The sequence below is a fragment of the Mustela putorius genome, unplaced genomic scaffold (genome assembly GCF_011764305.1).
Source record: "Mustela putorius furo isolate JIRA1106 unplaced genomic scaffold, ASM1176430v1.1 tig00003845_pilon_pilon_pilon, whole genome shotgun sequence".
Taxonomy (NCBI): domain Eukaryota; kingdom Metazoa; phylum Chordata; class Mammalia; order Carnivora; family Mustelidae; genus Mustela; species Mustela putorius.
The window spans coordinates 35,663,745-35,677,440 of record NW_025421998.1 but is presented as its reverse complement, the minus strand read 5'-3'; the positions used below and the strand labels follow the sequence as shown (position 1 = coordinate 35,677,440).

The 13,696-nt window shown below is 39.5% G+C and overlaps 1 protein-coding gene across 2 annotated transcripts in view; it reads left to right on the top strand.

Annotated features, from left to right (window-relative positions):
• The first annotated feature begins 1,075 nt into the window (after nucleotides 1-1,075).
• Nucleotides 1,076-13,696, top strand: part of LOC101670130 (EF-hand calcium-binding domain-containing protein 1) — a 32,687-nt gene continuing 20,066 nt past the window's right edge. For both annotated transcript variants that reach the window (XM_013047849.2, XM_004776434.3), the window contains exon 1: nucleotides 1,076-2,238. In XM_013047849.2, the coding sequence (XP_012903303.1) occupies nucleotides 2,055-2,238 (184 nt within the window). In that variant the 5' untranslated portion in view covers nucleotides 1,076-2,054. The remainder of the gene's footprint in view (nucleotides 2,239-13,696) is intronic.

Below are 13,696 nucleotides of genomic sequence, written 5' to 3'. Positions count from 1 at the left end.
CATCTGGGCTTTTTACATAGTTTGGTTATTGTGGATATTGCTGCTATAAACATTGGGGTGCAGTTGCCCCTTTGGATCACTCCATTAGTATCTTTGGGGTAAATACCTACCAACATAATTGATGAGTTGTCGGGTAGCTCTATTTTTAACTTTTGTAGGAGCCACCATACTGTTTTCCAGAGTGGCTGCACCAGCTTGCATTCCCACCAACAGTGTTAGGGAGTTCCCCTTTCTTCCTCTGCTGGTAGCCTTAACAGTCTTCTTTCTAATAAGGTACGGGAAGATTTGACCAGGTAATGTTATATGTAAATTACTAACATCTCTTAACTTTCTCCCTCCAGCAGACCATGCTTTTTCTTGAATAATTTTCCTCCAGTTTTATAAACACAGGACATGTTATTTGGATAATGATGCCAAGGTAGCTGGAACAAAGTTGATGAGTATCTGAATCAAAAAACTGAATTTATACCAGTACTTTATCTGGTTGTTTTGGATTTATTTGGTTGCCCTTAGTATATTTAGCTGCTTTAAATATCATAAGAGTATGGGGACCTGGGTGGCTTAGTCATTAAGTGTCTACCTTCGGCTCAGGTCATGATCCTAAGGTCCTGGGATTGAGCCCCGCATCAGGTTCCCTGCTCAGCCGGAGGCCTACTCCTCCCCCTGGTTGTGTTATCTCTCACTCTGTCTGTCTCTCTCAAATAAATTAAATTTAAAAAACAAATAAATACCATAAGAATATCCTGAACTTTTTTTATCCTGGGTATAGGCCCATAGTCCTTCAGTCCTGATGTTGTTAAATCCTGTTGCCTAACACTCTCATGAAGAACAGTAGACTAACCTCCAAGAAGTTGAGCACACTCTTTAGACTTAAGTGACAGATTTCACACTTTTAAAACATTGCCAGTTTTCAACCTAAAATCAGTGAACCCTCGTCTGGTTATTTCCTAAAGAAAAGTTCTGGGAAAGCTTTTTTTTTTTTTTTTTTTTTTTTTTTAAGATTTTATTTACTTATTTGATAGAGAGATCACAAGCAGGCAGAGAGGAAGGCAGGTTGGGGGGGAAGCAGGCTCTCCGCTGAGCAGAGAGCCCAAAGTGGGGCTGGATCCCAGGACCCTGAAATCATGACAGGAGCCAAAGGCAGAGGCTTGGGAAAGCTTTTTTGTTCCAGATGTATTTGTCTTAATTTTAAAATTCCTTCTTAAATTTTATTTAAAATGTATAAGAATGTAGTGTACTAAATTCTAAAAATCATTTTAGTACATTTTCTTCCTTGCCATAGTGAAAGCCAGCAAACATAGACCAGGAGTTGTTTGTTCTCTGTTAGGATTTGACAGTAGGCAGGAGTTAGCACAGTTGTCATTTTGGCCGGCATTGGCATGATCACAGCATGCTTTTTTACAGTCAGATACAAGTTAGAGGGGTCAAGTGGGATTTTACATTTCTCTAGGAGCTCCCAGATTACAGTCTCTCTTTGGAGATCATGAGAGGGTGCTTAGAGTTTTTGTTCTCTAATTTTTTTTTTAATTTATTTATTCATTTTAGAGCACACACAAGCAGGGGGAGGGATATCAGAAGAATCTCAAGCAGACTCCCTGATGAAAGAGGATCACATTTTAGGGCTCCCTCCTATATCCCCAAGATCATGACCTGAGCTGAAACCAAGAGCCAGATGCCCAACTGACTGAGCCACCCAGGCACCCCTTAGAGTTTTTAAAGGAGCTTATACTCTTTGGAGGAGCAATTATTTGTAGCCTAGAAAAATATTTTATTTCAGTGTAAAAATAAAGTTTTTATTATCTTATTTCTCAGTTATGTGTTGAGATATGAAGGAAACGTTTTCAACTGTACAGTTTGTGCTGAGGAAAAATAAATGACAGTAATATCAAGTACTGATCTAAGTGGTATTTAGCCCTAAAAAAAATAAATGTTTGAATTGCTATATATTTCAGATCACAATAACATTAATAACATCCCTGCATTTGTATTGAGTGGTAACAACCATTGCTGCATATTTTCCAATCACTTGAGAACCTTCTGTGTTTGGTTCTGGAATGTTGCCGTGGTCACATTCTGTTGGGCAGAGAGTAGTGAACTGTGGAACCAGTGGCAATCCAGGACACATAGGCCTGGAACTAGGGTATCTGAGAATTGTGCAGTGTGTTGAAGCCACACTTGGCATGGACCAGAAGACTCTGAAGAAGCTGGTAGAGTCCATCAGTAATACTGTCAAGAACTGTAAGTACTGACCAGACACCCAACACTGTCTGAACATCTTTATTCCATCAAATAGAAACATTGATTGACCTATTTGACAACAAGTTCTTGGTAACCTTCAAAATAGAGTTTCTCTAATTTCAATATTTTGGCCATTAAAAAAAATAGATCATAAATGAACTTACAAGATCCCTGCACTTACACTGAAAATATTTAATATTTTAATCCTAAAATGTATATGTGGAAAAGTTTAAGAACTTAAATGATAGCGTACGTGTGAAAGGACTATCTGCCAACCATGTACTGATTCTGTTTCAGTCTGAAATTTGATAAGAGATTTCAGACTCTAAAGGTTTACTCTAAAGGTTTTCCCTAAGTTTTCTGGCACAAAACCTGTAGAGGTATTGGATTGACAGAGCTACAGAAGATATTTTAGATGCTGAAGAAATATAGTACATGGCAAGTGCTTATTAAAATTAATGTAACAGATTTGGGGGGATTCCTTGCCCTGATTGCCCTGATAGACCTTAGAAAGTAATCGTCTGTATTTTGTCTCTCGGGCAATGCAACAAACAGTCCTGACTCAGAATTCTGAGAATGGCCTCAGTGGGACAGTCACCACCTTAAGATCTCCTTGTAGACTTAATTGAGTTTTCTTTTACACCAGGTGTGTTTTTTTTTTTTTTTTAAGATTTTGTTTATTTATTTATTTGACAGATAGAGATCACAAGTAGGCAGAGAGGCAGGCAGAGAGAGAGGAGGAAGCAGGCTCCCCACCGAGCAGAGAGCCCGATGCGGGGCTCGATCCCAAGACCCCGGGATCATGACCTGAGCCGAAGGCAGAGGCTTTAACCCACTGAGCCACCCAGGCGCCCCTACACCAGGTGTGTTTTAAATAACTTGCGTTCCTCAGGCACTTCTAGGGCCTGTTTTTCCAATCCTGCTGTCAGACAGCCCTTAAAGTCCATCTGGCAGATTTAACCAATGTTGAATATGCTATCTTCTGTTTGCTGTTTTCTGAACAGCCTGAGTTTCATAACATTCAAAAGGCGATTTTGCAGACTTTAAAAATCTAATCTCTCCCCATCCTAAAGACTATTTTCATTAATATCTGCTACTCAAATGTGTGTTCAATACCTAATTTGTTACTTAAAAACAACTCTCTGAAAGTCTGTAGGTTATGAGTATGTAATACTAGACCAGACTGATATTCATATAGTCTCCTACTAAGAGGATACTTAACAGTTATATGAAAAGAGGAATGAGTGGCATTCCTTTTCAAAGTGTTGATGCTAAGTTACAATCAAAAGTTCAAGATGTAGGGGTGCCTGGGTGGCTCAGTGGGTTAAGCCTCTGCCTTTGGCTCGGGTCATGATCCCAGGGTCCTGGGATCGAGCCCTGCATCAGGGTCTCTGCTCAGTGGGGAGCCTGCTTCCCCCTCTCTCTTACTGCCTCTCTGCCTACTTGTGATCTCTGTCTGTCAAATAAATTAAATGAAATCTTTAAAGAAAAAAAAAAAACCTCAGGCTGTAGCTATTCAGCGGTGTAACCAGATTACTATTTCACACTGCAGTTATTTAACTCATGTTTATTGAGCTCTTTATTGGGAAGATGCTGTGCTGAACAGTTTATGTTCATCTTCAATTCTCAAACCCAATGAGGGAGGTGACATTTTCCATGTTTTCAGATGAGGAAACCCAAGTCTTAGATTGTCTGGAATTAAAGTGGACTTTTCTAGTGGAGGCAAAAATAGAACTCAGGTAAGTCTGAGCCAGAACCTGCTCTCAATTTTTCTCAAATTAATGCTACTGATAAGCATTCTAGACTCATATGGTCATTCTGTATAGTACTGTCCCATAGAAAGTGCAGAATGAAAGTTGAATTTGGCTCACTTCTTGGGTCTTTCCGTTGAGACCAGGACAGACATTGGCCTTTCAGGACTGGAATTTAGTTTTGTTGCAGTTGTTGTCTTAAGGTTTTATTTTTAAGTAATTTCTACAACCCAACATGGGCCTCCAGTTCACAACCCCAAGATCAAGAGTCTCATGCTCTCCCAACTGAAAGCCAGGTGCCCCTGGAATGTAGTTCTTAATAGGTAGGTGTGGGGAGGGCTAATAACTAGTGCCATCTTGGCCTCCTTTCAAGAAAGGACTGTCTTGGGGCAGCTGGCTGGAATAAAACATTCAAGAGCTAGAGCTGCATTGTCCAGTACAGTAACCATTAGCTATGGGTGGCTATTATCTAAAAAAATATTTTAAGTAATCTCTAAACCCAAGATGCAGCTTGAACTCACAATGCTGAGATGAAGAGTCATTGCATGCTTTAGCAACCAAGCCAGCCAGGTGCCTCATTTTGTTTAAGTATATGTGTGACTATTTAAATGTGAATTAAAATTAAGTAGGATTTTTTTAAACCTTTAATCTAGTGGGGGTGGCAGATCATTACCTCAGGACATAATAAATGGCTTCATGGGTATGCAACCTGTGCATTGTCACAGGGCCCCATGCTTAGTTTAATGCTCTGCTAACACTGACTTAATGTTTTGAGTTTTGCCTTGGGCCCACAAATTCTGTAGTTTATCTTGGCTAGGTACTTCTTCCTCATAATATGGTAGGAGTATCTCCACCATCAGAATTACCTAAAGAGTCATATTGAAAATGCAGATTCCTGGATATCACCCTACGTATGTTTAAAAATCTGTAAGTGGGGGCCAAGCATCCAGATCATTGACTCCATGTATTAGACACACTTAAGCTTAAGAATTCCTGATCAAAATTATCTTTTCCAAGTGAAACTTCAGTTCCTTTTTTAAATTTATGAGTTTCTTTTTTTTTTTTAATTATTCTAAATTTACACATTAAGTTGCATATTTACACATCCTTGGCAATCTGGCTTTGTGTGTGTGCATGTATGTGTGTGTATGTATATTAAATCTTTTTTTGGTCTCTGTGGAATTTGAAACCTAGCTGATTTATTGTCTTGGTATTATTTCTCACATTGATAATTAATTTTTTCCCTTAAGCCTTCAAAACTGTCATTTAGAAACAACTAATAGGCAGGGGTTTCCACTACCTACTGCCTTATTTTGTGCTTTAAACACAGAAAATTGTACTTTTTTCTTCCTTCTTCAGAATCGTAAATAATATTACTAACTACATGGTGTCTGTCTTCCCGTAGAATTTTTTTTTTAATTTAAAATTCAATTAGCCAACATATATCTTAAGTTTCATGAAACTTCAGTTCTATCACCCTAATAATCCCAATCTGACTGATAGGAGCTGACCCAGTCTTTTTCACAGTGTTGTTTAGCCACAATTTTTACACTTACATAGATAAAAAAAAATTTTTTTTTAAAGCTAACTGAAGAATTTTAAAACTTCCCAATAATTTCTTGTTTGATTCAAGTGATTATCTTGCCATCAAGAAGTTACTTTGAACCCTGACTCATCCAGTATATCCCTTTACCTCTCCTGTTTATAAGGGGTTATCCTTTATTTCAGCAAACATTTGAGAACCTACTATGGTGCTTGGCACTACTGGATACTGCGTAGACAATTAATTCAAGGGTAAGAGGTTTTTCTCAAATGCCTTGCTAAAATCCATATACTTCGCGAGCTGCATTTCTCCGATCCACTCCTACCAAGAGGAGGAAATAGGTTACATCTAGTATGATAAACTCTTGTGAATTCAAGAGCCCCTGAGTATTCATGAATCTTTTAATTCAGTTGATAATCTCTTCTGGACTTAGCCCAGGACCACCTAGATACCCAGTAGCCCAATATTTACCTTTCACTTTGTGAGACATAACATGGGCCAATATGTATGCATATATAGGTTAGTATGCATACGTATTTTCCAGCTGTGTCTGCTGAGAGGGCTTGGAAATATTCTGCCTCCCCCCATTATTTTTTAAGAATATAACCCAATATTTATTAATACATCACATTATGTTTTTTCATGGACAATGGTGATTTTTAAGGGAAGGGATATCAAGATACATAAGTCTTAGATAATACATTATTTGATCATGTTGACACAGTTTCTTTGAGAACGCATCACTTTGTGAATATTCCTAAGTTTTTGTTTTTGTTTTTTTTAGGTGGAGAGTATCAATAAAGTCTTAAAAGGAGGCAAACATTCAACCTCCCCATTTCTCAATTTTGTCACATTCCGTTTAGGCCATATTATGTATTGGGCTTAGAAATATTAATACCCCAATAATAACCAGCACACCCAGTGCCTAGGCCTTGGTGTCTAAATGCCAGTCTCCAATAAAAAGAACCAGGATTCCTTGAAGAAGTAGCTGCACAGAGTGTAGAAGGAAACCCTACACCACACCTGTATGTTTCTGTTTTACTCTGACATTACTACCAAATACCACATTTACACTTCTGACATTTCTGGTCTCCAACAACTCTGTGGTTTTTTTCCCAGCAAGGAATTTTCTGGGACATCCCAGCGATTTTTTATTAAAATCTCACTAACTGAGATGGCATCAGATCCCGTAAGTTGAGTTCAGTTCCATAAGACTGTCTCCCACTTCAGATGACCATCACAAGTCCAGGTTGTTTTATGTTCATTTCTGACTGACTGGCTATAAATTGGAAGTCCAATTAATTTGCTAGAGCAGCTCACAGAACTAAGAAAAATAGTTTAATAAATTACTGATTTATTATAAAGGGATATAATCGGGAAGAGCTAGATGGAAGAGATGCATAGGGCAAGGTATGTGGGAAAGGGCATGGAGCTTCCATTCTCTCTGCCAGGACATTCATATGTTCACCAACCTAGAAGCTCCCTGAACACTATTTTGGGGGCTTCATGAAGGTTTCATCACATAGGCTTCATAGATAATTAACTCAAGAGCCAACCCTTCTGAGAACAGGGGATGGGGCTGAAAGTTCCAAGCTTTCAATCAACACTTTGGTCTTTCTGGTGACCGGCTCCCATCCAGAAGTCACTAGCAATCACTTCATTAGAACAAAAGATTCCTATTACCCCTCCACCCCGATGTTCTAAGAGATTTAGGAGCTTTGTGTTGAGAACCAGGGTCAATGACTAAATTTAACAAAAGATACTCCTACTGTTCACATCATTTAGGAAATCCCAAGAGTTTGGGGAGCTATGTGTTAGGAACCAGGGGCAGGGACCAATATATATATATATATATATATTCCCTGTTATCTCACACAGAGGTGATATGAGATTAGCCCAACAAATAGTACCAGGAAGCAAAGAGGTGAAAAAGCCAGTGGGTTGTGCTATGTGAAATATACAAGAGCCAACTCAAACTCCTAATGGCCAAAACTAGAACAATTTCAGTAAGAAGATTAACAATTGTTACAAATAAGTCTTCTTTGTCTCTCTGCCTCCCCCCACCCCATAGTGACATAAATAATTGAGTAAGTAAATGGGGAAAAGATCTCTTTCTTTCAGGAGAACTCCAAATAATAGTATAGATGCTCCTTTCCAAGTAGTGGGATTCCATTTTACTTGAATAGTTGGCTTCTAAAGAATAAATTGTGGGTGGGGGGAGAATAGATTGTGGAAAGGGAAAACAATAACTAGAGTGGAGAACCCTGTAGACTAGCTTAACCAAGTGATCAAAGTTATCAGCCGTTAACCTTCTTAATATGTATCACCCTGACATGTGAGAAGAACAGCAATTTATCTCTGGTAGTCTTCACCAAAACACCTAACCATGGTCTAATTGTGAGAAAAACATTAGGCAAACACAAACTGAGGAACGTTATGCAAAATAAAATACCAAGATCACAAAGACTGAAAACTATCACAGATTTGAAGAGACATGACAACCAAGTTTATCCTAGCTTGGATTCTGGAACCCCTTAAGAGGACTTAAGTAGGAAAAGTGGTAAAATCTTTAGTTTAGTTAATAATAATGTGCCAATGTTAGCATATTTGTTTTGACAACTGTATCATGGTTCTGTAAGGTGTTAACAGGGAGAGAGTGAAGATTTTATGCAAACTTTATCATCATTGCTTCTCTTTCGTGAATCTAAAATTATTCCAAAATAAATAGCATGGGCCAATCTCTAGGACCTCACCATCCTCATTCACATGTGATCTTTCACATATAATTTACCATGGTTCCTTGACCTCATGAGTAAGGTTTTAAGATGTAATGAAATATGAGCTTACGTAGATAAAACCCAGAGGAAGTACCTGCTAAAGACTGGGCCTAAAATCCTTGATAGCTGTGTTGAATGACTTCTTAGTATTTGACTCAGAGCCGCTCCTGACTCAAAACCTCCCTTTCCTCAGGGACCCATTTTCACATTGTTGTGCTAACATTTCCATTCGTTGATAATTCTCTCCCTCAGAACCAAGCAAGACTATCAGGCAATCATTAACATACTCTGGACTCCATATAGTGCATCCACACCTGAGCTTCCTTTTTCTTCATATTCAAGAAGGGGGAGGAGGAGGCAGCAGTTTTCAAGTTTTCAGCCTCAGAGCAGCTGCATCCCCTTCTGTGACCTGGCCTTGAAAAGTCACCTTCCTTGCCTTATTTCCACTGAGCTCTACTGGTTGAAACAGTCTCACACACAGACACACACACACACACACACACACACACCCTGCTCCCTCCTAGTTTCAAGTAAAGGAGAGACCCCCATCTCTCAGAGGAATATCAAAATAATTGTACAAAGAGCATATGGCATGGGAAGGACTGTTAAAATTGTTTTTGGGAAGACAGTCTTGTCATATCTCAACTCCTCATTCATCAGGTAGTTTCAAGAATCTACTGCCAGAATGTTCTCCCTTAAAGATTTTTATTTATCAGAGAGCAAAAGAGCTTAAGCAGGGGGAGCAGGAGGCAGAACAGGCAGAGGGAAAAGCAGACTCCCTGATGAGCAAGGAGCCGAATGCAGTATTCAATCCCAGGACCCCGGGGTCATGACCTGAGCTGAAGGCAGACCCCTTATTATTATTATTTTTTCTTTTGAAAGATGTTTTATTATTTTATTTATTTATTTTTTTGGAAGCTATTTTATTTTATTTATTTTATTAATTTATTTATTTTCAGCATAACAGTATTCATTATTTTTTCACCAAACCCAGTGCTCCATGCAATCTGTGCCCTCTATAATACCCACCACCTGGTACCCCAACCTCCCACCCCCCCCCGCCACTTCAAACCCCTCAGATTGTTTTTCAGAGTCCATAGTCTCTCATGATTCACCTCCCCTTCCAATTTACCCCAACTCCTTTCTCTAACACCCCTTGTCCTCCATGCTATTTGTTATGCTCCACAAATAAGTGAAGCCATATGATAATTGACTCTGCTTGACTTACTTCACTCAGCATAATCTCTTCCAATCCCGTCCATGTTGCTACAAAAGTTGGGTATTCATCCTTTCTGATGGAGGCATAATACTCCATAGTGTATATGGACCACATTTTCCTTACCCATTTGTCCGTTGAAGGACATCTTGGTTCTTTCCACAGTTTGGCAACCGTGGCCATTGCTGCTATAAATATTGGGGTACAGATGGCCCTTCTTTTCACGACATCTGTATCTTTGGGGTAAATACCCAGGAGTGCAATTGCAGGGTCATAGGGAAGTTCTATTTTTGATTTCTTGAGGAATCTCCACACTGTTCTCCAAAGAGGCTGCACCAACTTGCATTCCCACCAACAGTGTAAGAGGGTTCCCCTTTCTCCACATCCCCTCCAGCACATGTTGTTTCCTGTCTTGTTAACTTTGGCCATTCTAACTGGTGTAAGGTGATATCTCAGTGTGGTTTTAATTTGAATCTTCCTGAGGGCTAGTGATGATGAACATTTTTTCATGTGTCTGATAGCCATTTGTATGTCTTGATTGGAGAAGTGTCTGTTTATATCTTCTGCCCATTTTTTGATATGATTGCCTGTTTTGTGTATTGAGTTTGAGGAGTTCATTATAGATCCTGGACATCAACCTTTTGTCTGTACTGTCATTTGCAAATATCTTCTCCCATTCCGTGGGTTGCCTCTTTGTTTTTTTGACTGTTTCCTTTGCTGTGCAGAAGCTTTTGATTTTGATGAAGTCCCAAAAGTTTATTTTCATTTTTGTTTCCTTTGCCTTTGGAGACATATCTTGAAAGAAGTTGCTGGGGCTGATATTCGAAGAGATTAGTGCCTATGTTCTCCTCTAGGATTCTGATGGATTCCTGTCTCACGTTGAGGTCTTTTTTATCCATTTTGAGTTTATCTTTGTGTACGGTGTAAGAGAATGGTCGAATTTCATTCTTCTACATATAGCTGCCCAGTTTTCCCAGCACCATTTATTTCCACTGTATATTTTTTCCACTGTATATTTTTTCCTGTTTTGTCGAAGATTAATTGACCATAGAGTTGAGGGTCCATATCTGGGCTCTCTACTCTGTTCCACTGGTCTATGTGTCTGTTTTTATGCCAGTACCTTGCTGTTTGGTGATCACAGCTTTGTAGTAAAGCTTGAAATCAGGTAACGTGATGCCCCCAGCTTTATTTTTGTTTTTCAACATTTCCTTAGTGATTCAGGGTCTCTTCTGATTCCATACAAATTTTTGGATTATTTGCTCCAGCTCTTTGAAGAATACCGGTGGAATTTTGATCGGAATGGCATTAAAAGTATAGATTGCTCTAGGCAGTATAGACATTTTAACAATGTTTATTCTTCCGATCCAAGAACATGGAATGGTCTTCCATCTTTTTGTGTCTTCTTCAATTTCTTTCTTTTTTTTTTTTTTTTAAGATTTTATTTATTTATTTTGACAGAAATCACAAGTAGACAGAGAGGCAGGCAGAGAGAGAGGGAAGCAGGCTCCCTGCTGAGCAGAGAGCCCGATGCGGGACTCTATCCCAGGACCCTGAGATCATGACCCGAGCCGAAGGCAGCGGCTTAACCCACTGAGCCACCCAGGCGCCCCTTCTTCAATTTCTTTCATGAGTATTCTGTAGTTCCTCGAGTACAGATCCTTTACCTCTTTGGTTAGGTTTATTCCCAGGTATCTTATGGTTCTTGGTGCTATAGTAAATGGAATTGATTCTCTAATTTCCCTTTCTGTATTTTCATTGTTAGTGTATAAGAAGGCCACTGATTTCTGCACATTGACTTTGTATCCTGCCACGTTGCTGAATTGCTGTATGAGTTCTAGTAGTTTGGGGGTGGAGTCTTTTGGGTTTTCCATATAAAGAATCATGTCATCTGCAAAGAGAGAGAGTTTAACTTCTTCATTGCCAATTTGGATACCTTTTATTTCTCTTTGTTGTCTGATTGCTGTTGCTAGGACTTCTAATACTATGTTGAACAAGAGTGGTGAGAGTGGGCATCCTTGTCTTGTTCCTGATCTCAACGGGAAGGCTGCAAGCTTTTTCCCATTGAGGATGATATTTGCTGTGGGTCTTTCATAGATAGATTTGATGAGGCTCAGGAATGTTCCCTCTATCCCTAAACTTTGAAGCATTTTAATCAGGAATGGATGCTGGATTTTGTCAAATGCTTTTTCTGCATCAATTGAGAGGACCATGTGGTTCTTCTCTCTTCTCATATTAATTTGTTGTATCACATTGATTGATTTGCAAATGTTGAACCATCCTTGTAGCCCAGGGATAAATCCCACCTGGTCATGGTGGATAATCTTTTTCTTTTTATTTTAAAGATTTTATTTATTCCTTTAACAAAGAGAGAAATCACAAGTAGGCAGAGAGGCAGAGAGAGAGAAGGGGGAAGCAGGCTCCCTGCTGAGCAGAGAGCCCGATATGGGACTCCATCCCAGGACCATGAGATCATGACCTGAGCCGAAGGCAGAGGCTTAACCCACTGAGCCACCCAGGTGCCCCGGTGGATAATCTTTTTAATGTGCTGTTGGATCCTGTTTGCTAGATCTTGTTGAGAATCTTAGCATCCATATTCATCAGTGATATTGGTCTGAAATTCTCCTTTTTGGTAGGGTCTTTGCCTGGTTTGGGGATCAGGGTAATGCTGGCTTCATAGAAAGAGTCTGGAAGTTTTCCTTCTGCTTCAATTTTTTGAAATAGCTTCAGGAGAATAGGTGTTATTTCTTCTTTGAAAGTTTGGTAGAATTCCCCAGGGAATCTGTCAGGTCCTGGGCTCTTGTTTTTTGGGAGGTTTTTGATCACTGCTTCAATCTTGTTACTAGATATCGGTCTATTCAGATTGTCGATTTCTTCCTGGTTCAATTTGGGGAGTTTATAGTTTTCCAGGAATGCATCGATTTCATCTAGGTTGCTAAGCTTATTGGCATATAACTGTTGATAATAACTTCTGATGATTGTTTCTACTTCCTTGGTGTTAGTTGTGATCTCTCCCTTTTCATTCATAATTTTATAAATTGGGCTTTCTCTCTTTTCTTTTGGATTAGTGCGGCCAATGGTTTATCAATCTTATTGATTCTTTCAAAAAACCAGCTTCTAGTTTCATTGATATGTTCTACTGTATCTCTGGTTTCTACCTCATTGATCTCAGCTCTAATCTTGATGATTTCCCTTATGTGTGGAGTTGGTTTGATTTGTTGTTGATTCTCCAGTTCTTTAAGGTGTAGAGACAGCTGGTGTATTCTGGATTTTTCAATTTTTTTGAGGGAGGCTTGGATGGCTATGTATTTCCCCCTTAGGACCGCCTTTGCTGTATCCCATAGGTTTTGGAGCAAAGTGTCTTCATTCTCATTGGTTTCCATGAATTGTTTCAGTTCTTCTTTGATCTCCTGGTTGATCCAAGCATTCTTAAGCAAGGTGGCCTTTAGCTTCCAGGTGTTTGAGTCCCTTCTGAACTTTTCTTTGTGATTGAGAGGCAGACCCCTTATTGACTGAGCCACCCAGGCATCCCACGTGTTCTCCCTGAAGTGCAAATACGATCCTGTTAACTTGCCAGTGAAAATTTTCCAGAAACTCCTCATTGTCTGTAAAGTCAAGTCTGCCATCTAGCTGCACAACACCATTTGCAGCTAGTTCTCAGAACATACCTCCAAGCTGCCTCCTCTGACAAATGCTTGCTTTGGCAGGCTTTAGCTCAAATGACACCTCCTTGGGACTTTTAATTTCCTCCTGCCTACTCCAATTGATTATTCCTTCCTTTGGGTCACCATCAAACACCATCAATCGTAGTGCTTGTCATACTTGCAGCACTTTTTTTTTTTTTAATCTTAGCCAAAGGGTAACAACTTGGTGAGCAGCAAGCATGGTGTATGCATTGCCTGGTTCACAAGAGGCTCTTAATAAATGGTTATTGGAGGGCGCCTGGGTGGCTCAGTGGGTTAAGCCACTGCCTTCCGCTCAGGTCATGATCTCAGGGTCCTGGGATCAAGTTCTGCATCGGGCTCTCTGCTCAGCAGGGAGCCTGCTTCCCTCTATCTCTCTCTCTCTCTGCCTGCCTCTCCATCTACTTGTGATCTCTCTTTGTCAAATAAATAAATAAAATCTTTAAAAAAAATAAATGGTTATTGGATGGATAAAAATGACCTGTATGTCA